Here is a 10,626-nt window from a genome sequence, read left to right as displayed (position 1 = left end):
CATCGTCATACAACAGAGAACATATAGAATGTGGTGTGACGGTATAGGAAATATGCGTTTTGTATCTTGTAATATCTTGAAATAAAAGTTGGATGCTAAGCTATGTCCCAATGAGACACATAATAAGATGGAGGAGGGGAAAGATGGGGCTATACTAAGCTATGTCCCCATTCTAGGGACCGGGGAGACACACAGACTGTACAGTTAGGGGCCCTGAGCAGGACCTTGGAGTTCTCCATGACGCTGTCCAGGCATTGGAAGTAGGACTGGTCGTTGACTGGCTCTGTCGGGTTCTGGAGGAGTTCTCGGACCGTCTGTAATGACAGAAGATAAATCTGATTAAAGCCTTGTGTGCGACACAGTACAGAAATAAGATAAAGATGGGACTATGTATGCGTGTGTGTGTATGTATATATATATATATATATATATATATATATATATATATATATATATATATATATATATATAATAAAACCAAAAAATACGGTGGGTTACTTCCTCTGCTCGTCCGATTCTTTTTGTGTAGATCAGTGTCGGGGTGGACTCCCAATATAATCCACTGTTTTTTTTTCCTCATATATAAATGTTTATATATATATATATATATATATATACACACACACACACACATACACACACACACACTGTAGGGGCTCAGAGATGGTACACAACCATACATGATCAGGCTGTTCACTAGAACATCTCCTACATATGAGATGACCTGTAATATATATGGAGGATCAGACTGTACATACACAACATACATTATACAGACCTCAGACATTTCACACCATCACTACAATCATGAGATGACCCCTCTCTTGTAATCCTCGGACTTTACTATCCCAATGGTGTCAGAATTGCCCCAGAGAAGAGGGGTTCCGGCAGAGCCATGAAGAGTCTGGTCCTGTCTGGTTGTCATGCTCTCTGAAGCAAAGACCACACGAGACAATGAAGGGGGGAGATTTCCAGGGATTGTGGTGGAAAGGGAAAGCCATGGTGACAATGCAGGTCTACTTCATCCCTCCTTATGGAAGTATCTGCATGATACTCCTAATACAATATACACTGATCTCATGAGAGGAAATGACTCTCAAATGATAACCAGGGCAGATCCCGCTTACACAGGGCAGATCCCGCTTACTCAGGGCAGATCCCGCTTACTCAGGGCAGATCCCGCTTACTCAGGGCAGATCCCGCTTACTCAGGGCAGATCCCGCTTACTCAGGGCAGATCCCGCTTACTCAGGGCAGATCCCGCTTACTCAGGGCAGATCCCGCTTACTCAGGGCAGAGCCTTCTACTCAGGGCAGAGCCTTCTACTCAGGGCAGAGCCTTCTACTCAGGGCAGAGCCTTCTACGAGCCTTCTACTCAGGGCAGAGCCCTCTACTCAGGGCAGAGCCCTCTACTCAGGGCAGAGCCCTCTACTCAGGGCAGATACCGCTTAGTCAGGGCAGATACCGCTTAGTCAGGGCAGAGCCTTCTACTCAGGGCAGGGCCCCCCTAGTCAGGGCAGGGCCCCCCTAGTCAGGGCAGAGCCCCCCTACTCAGGGCAGAGCCCCCCTACTCAGGGCAGAGCCCCCCTACTCAGGGCAGAGCCCCCCTACTCAGGGCAGAGCCCCCCTACTCAGGGCAGAGCCCCCCTACTCAGGGCAGAGCCTTCTACTCAGGGCAGAGCCTTCTACTCAGGGCAGAGCCTTCTACTCAGGGCAGATCCCGCTTACTCAGGGCAGATCCCGCTTACTCAGGGCAGATCCCGCTTACTCAGGGCAGATCCCGCTTACTCAGGGCAGATCCCGCTTACTCAGGGCAGAGCCTTCTACTCAGGGCAGAGCCTTCTACTCAGGGCAGAGCCTTCTACTCAGGGCAGAGCCTTCTACTCAGGGCAGATCCCGCTTACTCAGGGCAGATCCCGCTTACTCAGGGCAGATCCCGCTTACTCAGGGCAGATCCCTCTACTCAGGGCAGAGCCTTCTACTCAGGGCAGAGCCTTCTACTCAGGGCAGAGCCTTCTACGAGCCTTCTACTCAGGGCAGAGCCCTCTACTCAGGGCAGAGCCCTCTACTCAGGGCAGATACCGCTTAGTCAGGGCAGATACCGCTTAGTCAGGGCAGAGCCTTCTACTCAGGGCAGGGCCCCCCTAGTCAGGGCAGGGCCCCCCTACTCAGGGCAGAGCCCCCCTACTCAGGGCAGAGCCCCCCTACTCAGGGCAGAGCCCCCCTACTCAGGGCAGATCCCGCTTACTCAGGGCAGATCCTTCTACTCAGGGCAGATCCCGCTTACTCAGGGCAGATCCCGCTTACTCAGGGCAGATCCCGCTTACTCAGGGCAGATCCCGCTTACTCAGGGCAGATCCCGCTTACTCAGGGCAGATCCCGCTTACTCAGGGCAGAGCCTTCTACTCAGGGCAGAGCCTTCTACTCAGGGCAGAGCCTTCTACTCAGGGCAGATCCCGCTTACTCAGGGCAGATCCCGCTTACTCAGGGCAGATCCCGCTTACTCAGGGCAGAGCCTTCTACTCAGGGCAGATCCCGCTTACTCAGGGCAGATCCCGCTTACTCAGGGCAGATCCCGCTTACTCAGGGCAGATCCCGCTTACTCAGGGCAGAGCCTTCTACTCAGGGCAGAGCCTTCTACTCAGGGCAGAGCCTTCTACTCAGGGCAGAGCCCGCTCTCACAGATGAGATCCTTCTACACAGGTGAGATCCGATCTCTACACAGGTGAGATCCGATCTCTACACAGGTGAGATCCGATCTCTACACAGGTGAGATCCGATCTCTACACAGGTGAGATCCGATCTCTACACAGGTGAGATCCGATCTCTACACAGGTGAGATCCGATCTCTACACAGAGGAGACCCTTCTACACAGAGGAGACCCTTCTACACAGAGGAGACCCTTCTACACAGAGGAGACCCTTCTACACAGAGGAGACCCTTCTACACAGAGGAGACCCTTCTACACAGAGGAGACCCTTCTACACAGAGGAGACCCTTCTACACAGAGGAGACCCTTCTACACAGAGGAGACCCTTCTACACAGAGGAGACCCTTCTACACAGAGGAGACCCTTCTACACAGAGGAGACCCTGCTACACAGAGGAGACCCTGCTACACAGAGGAGACCCTGCTACACAGAGGAGACCCTGCTACACAGAGGAGACCCTGCTACACAGAGGAGACCCTGCTACACAGAGGCGACCCTGCTACACAGAGGCGACCCTTCTACACAGAGGAGACCCTGCTACACAGAGGAGATCCCGCTACACAGAGGAGATCCCGCTACACAGAGGAGATCCCGCTACACAGATGAGATCCCGCTACACAGATGAGATCCCGATACACAGATGAGATCCCGCTACACAGATGAGATCCTGCTACACAGAAGGGATTCCTTCGAACACATGTCCCACCAATAAGCAGGAACTTACCTCCAGCTCACGTAGAGCGTTGTCACACTCCTTCTGTCCTGGAGCTTGCTGGGTACACACGGTGATCAGCTGATTGATACTGTCAGTCACAGCCCTGGGGAAACACAGACAGATCTGTAGGTATCACATGCACATCCATTGTGTTATGAAGATACTGGAAGGAGACAATTCCTACCACATACCTGGCTGCGGCCGCCAGCTGGCTCTTCAGGTTGGGAGCGGCGGGATCCGCGGAAAGTGCTTTAGCTGCCAGTAACAACTTGCTGGATGACAGAGAAATGCTCTTGAGGTTGGAGACCACTTGGGCCTGGTCCTCCTTGTTCTGTGGATGGAGAGGACACATGAAGGAGATAATAGAGGTAATGACGCGTACTCCAATCACCTCATTATCTGGGCACATATACCTCATATACATCTAATAACCTTATTACTATAGACCCAACATTATCTATGATGGAATTTTGAAACACAGAATTCCAGAAGCTGAATGTTACATTAGAGGGACCCTCAGAGTGCTACGTGGTCATGTGACACAGACCCATGCATTTGAGTCCAAGTGCAGAGCACCTACAGACTACTCCAGAAACACAATACGACCCGAAGGCCCAACCTCTGAAGACATGCAAGGACCCCTGAGATCACTTTCATCCGAATAATTACATCAACACACAGGATGATAAAAAAGCTGGCGAGTCTGTACCACCCAACGAGTTATGGAATCCCATCTACCTGTGACTGTCCCGCCATCTCCACTCCAGCCTGAAGGAACTCATTGAAGTCATGGCCATACTTCCCAGAAGCCTTGGCGAGATCCTGAGGCGTTCCCCGGGAAGCTTGCACTAGTTCATTGGCTGACTGGTTAAGGCCGACAGCAGCCTGGTTCAGCTGGCCTTGAGCTTCCTGGAAAGTCTTGGTGCTGGGGGGGAACTGAGGAGATAAGGAGGCAATAAAGAGTGAGCAAAGGAAGACGGCGTGATCAGCTGAAAAACAGATTCAAAAGACAAGGATCCTGAGGACGGACGCTAGAGAACCATAGAGATGTCACTTAGTAGAAGGAGGAGGAGGATAGACATTAAAAGGACCATAGAGATGTCACTTAGTAGAAGGAGGAGGAGGATAGACATTAAAAGGACCATAGAGATGTCACTTAGTAGAAGGAGGAGGAGGATAGACATTAAAGGACCATAGAGAGGTCACTCAGTAGAAGGTGGAGGAGGATGGACATTAGGAGGACCATAGAGAGGTCACTTAGTAGAAGGTAGAGGAAAATGGACATTAGGGGACCATAGAGAGGTCATCTAGTAGAAGGTGGAGGAGGCTAGACATTAGAGGACCATAGAGAGGTCACTTAGTAGAAGGTGGAGGAGGCTAGACATTAGAGGACCATAGAGAGGTCACTTAGTAGCAGGTGGAGGGGGCTAGACATTAGAGGACCATAGAGAGGTCACTTAGTAGAAGGTGGAGGAGGCTAGACATTAGAGGACCATAGAGATGTCACTTAGTAGCAGGTGGAGGGGGCTAGACATTAAAGGACCGTAGAGAGGCCACTTAGTAGAAGGCGAAGGAAAATGAACATTAGAAGACCAAAGACCATCTAGTAGAAGGTGGAGGAGGATGGACATTAAAGGACCATAGAGATGTCTCTTGGTAGCAGGTGGAGGAGGAAATCAGAGACAAGGAACAGGAGAGGAAGACATGAGAAGCACTTACAGATGTGGCCAGGAGTTTCTTGCTGGCTTCTCCGATGCTCTTTATAGCGGCATCCACATCTCTCTGTCCTGGAAGACAAGTAACGCATCGGCTCAGAGCCTGAGACACGGCCTTGGCCACCTGTGTGGAGACAGAAGGCAATCCAATCACTAATTACCAAAAACACATCAGGTATGGATGGGTCAGTGTGCGGAAAAGACAACATGCTGGGAAGATCTGGGAATACAAACCACCCCTCATCCCAGCACTTGGGGCAGCAGACTGGTAGTGTGCAGAGGGTGAAGTGAAAATAACTTATGTGGTAGAAATGAAGAAAACAACAAGAAAAAGTAATAAAATGTTCAGAGACCTGAGCCAATCTCTGCTGACTCTCCGCATCCGCCGGCTTTCCCACAGCTCTCTTAGCTTCTTCAATGAGGTTTCCAGCCTTATCCATGACATCTCCAGCGCACTCCAACATAGCGTTCTGCACCGCCGGATCTCCAGACATGGCAGCCACTCCACGGCTGGCCTGAGCCAGGGAACGCAGGGCCTGGGCAACATCACGGGCAGCACGTCCTGCCAAGGGGGAGATGACGGGTTTACAGAGGACATATAGGTGGGTCAGGAAAAAGAGATAAACCACAGACACGAAACAAAAAAAGGCGAGTTGAGGATAATACAGAGAGAAGGAGACATCACCTCCACCTACCTGTGTAATTCTCATTTCCATGGACAATCTCGCCCAGAAGCTGTGCGATGGAAGAACTCACTGCCTTGGTGCTGCTTCCCAGATCTTGTGAGCATTTCTCCATCTGTAGAAGTACAATGATCACCATGCGGACACACAACCATCTTCACACAATGTCCTCACCATCCTGACACACAATGTCCCCACCATCCCGACCCACAATGTCCCCACCATCCCGACCCACAATGTCCCCACCATCCCGACCCACAATGTCCCCACCATCCCGACCCACAATGTCCCCACCATCCCGACCCACAATGTCCCAACCATCCTGACCCACAATGTCCCAACCATCCTGACCCACAATGTCCCCACCATCCTGACCCACAATGTCCCCACCATCCTGACCCACAATGGTCACTATCCCGACACACAATGTCCCCACCATCCTGACACACAATGTCCCCACCATCCCGACACACAATGTCCCCACCATCCCGACACACAATGTCCCCACCATCCCGACACACAATGTCCCCACCATCCCGACACACAATGTCCCAACCATCCCGACACACAATGTCACCACCATCCTGACCCACAATGTCCCAACCATCCTGACCCACAATGTCCCCACCATCCTGACCCACAATGTCCCCACCATCCTGACCCACAATGGTCACTATCCCGACACACAATGTCCCAACCATCCTGACACACAATGTCCCAACCATCCTGACACACAATGTCCCCACCATCCCGACACACAATGGTCACTATCCCGACACACAATGGTCACTATCCCGACACACAATGGTCACTTATCCCGACACACAATGGTCACTTATCCCGACACACAATGGTCACTTATCCCGACACACAATGGTCACTTATCCCGACACACAATGGTCACTTATCCCGACACACAATGGTCACTTATCCCGACACACAATGGTCACTTATCCCGACACACAAATGGTCACTTATCCCGACACAACCGTCTTCACACAATCTCCCCATCAACAAACCACAAAGATAAAGGCTCACCGTCTCCCCGGGCAGCGGCTGCAGTTTGCCCTCTCTGGCGGCTGCTTTGGCCTCCTGTAGGTCTTGTTCCAGGGAACGGATGAGGTTCAGTGCAGAGTCGATCTCCAGAGGTCCACATGCTTCCTGTGCCTGAGGGGGACAAAAAGTCATAAAAAAAAAACCACAAACACCACACTGCTCTGTAAATCAGACTGAGACAGGACCAGATATCTGAGCAGAACCCTACAGCTTCATAACAAGATCTCTCCTAACCTCTACTCCAAACCATACAGCTATTATATCTAGACCAAGACCTCTACCAACCACACAGCCCCCATTACCAGACCAAGACCTAACCCAACAATACAGCTCTATATCCAGACCAAGACCTCTACCAACCATACAGCCCCATTACCAGACCGAGACCTCTACCAACAATACAGCTCTATATAGCCAGACCAAAACCTCTACCAACCATACAGCCCCATTACCAGACCGAGACCTCTACCAACCATACAGCCCCAATACCAGACCGAGACCTCTACCAACCATACAGCCCCATTACCAGACCGAGACCTCTACTAACCATACAGCCCCAATACCAGACCAAGACCTCTACCAACCATACAGCCCCATTACCAGACCAAGACCTCTACTAACCATACAGCCCCAATACCAGACCGAGACCTCTACCAACCATACAGCCCCAATACCAGACCGAGACCTCTACCAACCATACAGCCCCAATACCAGGCCGAGACCTCTACCAACCATACAGCTCTATAGCCAGACCAAAACCTCTACCAATCATCCATCCCCATTACCAGACTGAGACCACCACCAACCATACAGCTCTATATCCAGACCAAAACCTCATCATACAGCTCTATAAGAAATCAGACTCCTCACCCAATCCCGCCTCCAAACCTCGCCTAACCTCTATGCCAAATCACACATCTCCGCAACCAGACCGAGACCTCTACAAACCAAATAGCTCTATACCCAGACCAAGACCACTTCAAACCATACAAAATCTATAACAAATCAGGATCCCTGCCCAATTCTGGCTCCAAACCACACAGCTCCATTACACCTCTACTAACCATACAGCTCTATAGCCAGACCAAGACCTCATCCAACCCCTGCTCCAAAATCACATAGGTCCACAACCAGAATAAACCTCACCCAACCCCTGATCTATAACTACAAAGCCCCATATAACCAGACAAAACTTCACCCAATCACTGCTTCAAACCACCACCTCTATAACCAGATAAACTGCCCCAAATCCCCAGCTCTATAACAGGACCAAACCACATCCAATCCCTGCCCAGAATCAACCAACTCCATAACTAAAATAAGACCTCACCCAACCCCTTTCAAATAATACATCTCCACAACTAGGCCAAGACCTCATCCAACCCCAGCTCAAAAACCAAACCTCATCCAACCCCTGCCCAAATTCACCCAGCTTTATAACCTGATCAAGCCTCATCCAACCTTTAGGATCATTATCAGACCAAACCTCATCCAATCCTAGCCGAGAATCATCTAACTCTACAACTAAAATAAGATCTCACCCAATCCCTGTTCCAAATCACAAAGCTCCATAACCAGACCAAACCTCATCCAATCCCGGCCCCAAATTACGAACATTCATCCTGTAAATAGACTGAGACCTCACTCAAACCCATCTCCATAGCACCCAACTCCCACTCCGATATCACTCAACCTGACTCTAAACTACACAGCTCCATAACCAGACCAAGACCTCAGCCAAACCCGAGGCTCCATGACCAGACCAAGACCTCAGCCAAACCCGAGGCTCCATGACCAGACCAAGACCTCAGCCAAACCCGAGGCTCCATAACCAGACCAAGACCTCAGCCAAACCCGAGGCTCTATAACCAGACCAAGACCTCAGCCAAACCCGAGGCTCCATGACCAGACCAAGACCTCAGCCAAACCCGAGGGGCCATAACCAGACCAAGACCTCAGCCAAACCCGAGGCTCTATAACCAGACCAAGACCTCAGCCAAACCCGAGGCTCCATAACCAGACCAAGACCTCAGCCAAACCCGAGGCTCTATAACCAGACCAAGACCTCAGCCAAACCCGAGGCTCCATGACCAGACCAAGACCTCAGCCAAACCCGAGGGGCCATAACCAGACCAAGACCTCAGCCAAACCCGAGGGGCCATGATCAGACCGGACCACAAATCCTAAAATCATACAGAACCTTCAGTGAGGCATTATCCAGCAAGACTACAATATTCCGTCACCAGGGCACACAGGTTTATAACTAGATCCATCTATTGAGTATAAGAGGAGCCCTAAATAATCAGTTCTAAAGACAGCCTGTAACCTCACCAGAACTTCACACAAGATGACCGAGACTGGCCTCATCCTAGCAGACCACGGAGCTGATCTCACACCGCATTGGGCCACAGGGGGTTCAATGTACAAAAATTCCAAAATGGCATGGTACTTCAGATGGTGATCTCTGGCACCAACAACTAAAGCTTTATCGATGTGTCTGGCAATATGAAGTGCTGGTTGCCATGACCATCGAAAGCTTCTGTGAGATTAGGGCTGGGGTCAGGTGAAGGTCCATACAGGTCTCTGCCACAGATGGATATTGTACCACAATCACATGACAATCTGACCAACACCAGCAGATGACACGGCTTCCCAAATTATCACGGACAGTGGAAAATTCTGAATTGAAATCGGAAATCGCGATCCCAGAGCCTGGAGGAGGAGGAGTGGAGAGGCACAGAATCCAAGATGCATGATGTCCAGTGTGAAGTTTCCACAGTCAGTGATGATTTGGGGAGCCGTGTCATCTGCTGGGGTTGGTCAGATAGTGATGTGATTGTGGTACAATATCCATGTGTGGCAGAGACCTGTATGAACCTTCACCTAACCCCAGCCCTAATCTCGCTGAAGTCAGAGGTGGTAATGGCAACCAGCACTTCATAGTTTCATAGTTAGTAAGGTTGAATAAAGACACCAGTCCATCCAGTTCAACCTGAGAGTGTCTACAATTGTCCCCATCTCTGTACATTGCACACTCTCATCGGTCCCTACCCTCAAGGGGCCACAATCCAAGGTCCCCATTCATATACTAGGGCCAATTTTGGACAGAAGCCAATTAACCTACCTGCATGTCTTTGGAGTGTGGGAGGAAACTGGAGTACCCGGAGGAAACCCACACAGGCACAGGGAGAACATGCAAACTCCAGGCAGGCAGTGTCCTGGTTGGGATTCGAACCAGCGACCCTTTTTACCACTAGGCGAGAGTGATAACCACTACTCCACTGTGCCGCCCACTACTCCACTGTGCCGCCCACTACTCCACTGTGCCGCCCACTACTCCACTGTGCCGCCCACTACTCCACTGTGCCGCCCACTACTCCACTGTGCCGCCCACTACTCCACTGTGCCTCCCACTACTCCACTGTGCCTCCCACTACTCCACTGTGCCGCCCACTACTCCACTGTGCCGCCCACTACTCCACTGTGCCGCCCACTACTCCACTGTGCCGCCCACTACTCCACTGTGCCGCCCACTACTCCACTGTGCCGCCCACTACTCCACTGTGCCGCCCACTACTCCACTGTGCCGCCCACTACTCCACTGTGCCGCCCACTACTCCACTGTGCCGCCCACTACTCCACTGTGCCGCCCACTACTCCACTGTGCCGCCCACTACTCCACTGTGCCGCCCACTACTCCACTGTGCCGCCCACTACTCCACTGTGCCGCCCACTACTCCACTGTGC

The 10,626-nt window shown here is 51.3% G+C and overlaps 1 protein-coding gene across 1 annotated transcript in view; it reads right to left on the bottom strand.

Annotated features, from left to right (window-relative positions):
• Nucleotides 1-224: 224 nt before the first annotated feature.
• The window catches only part of TLN1 (talin 1), a gene marked incomplete at its 3' end in the record, with an annotated part of 64,794 nt that continues 54,392 nt past the window's right edge, over nucleotides 225-10,626 (bottom strand). Inside the window, 8 exon segments of the mRNA XM_077478233.1 lie at nucleotides 225-314; nucleotides 3,435-3,528; nucleotides 3,617-3,756; nucleotides 4,164-4,361; nucleotides 5,145-5,264; nucleotides 5,494-5,702; nucleotides 5,836-5,938; nucleotides 6,862-6,990. Coding sequence (XP_077334359.1) covers nucleotides 225-314; nucleotides 3,435-3,528; nucleotides 3,617-3,756; nucleotides 4,164-4,361; nucleotides 5,145-5,264; nucleotides 5,494-5,702; nucleotides 5,836-5,938; nucleotides 6,862-6,990 — 1,083 coding nt within the window.

Source organism: Lithobates pipiens, unplaced genomic scaffold (genome assembly GCF_037356315.1).
Source record: "Lithobates pipiens isolate NorthernLeopardFrog02 unplaced genomic scaffold, aLitPip1_a1.2 Scaffold_13, whole genome shotgun sequence".
Taxonomy (NCBI): Eukaryota; Metazoa; Chordata; class Amphibia; order Anura; family Ranidae; genus Lithobates; species Lithobates pipiens.
Note: the sequence above shows the minus strand (reverse complement) of the source record. Positions and strands in the feature narration are given on the sequence as shown.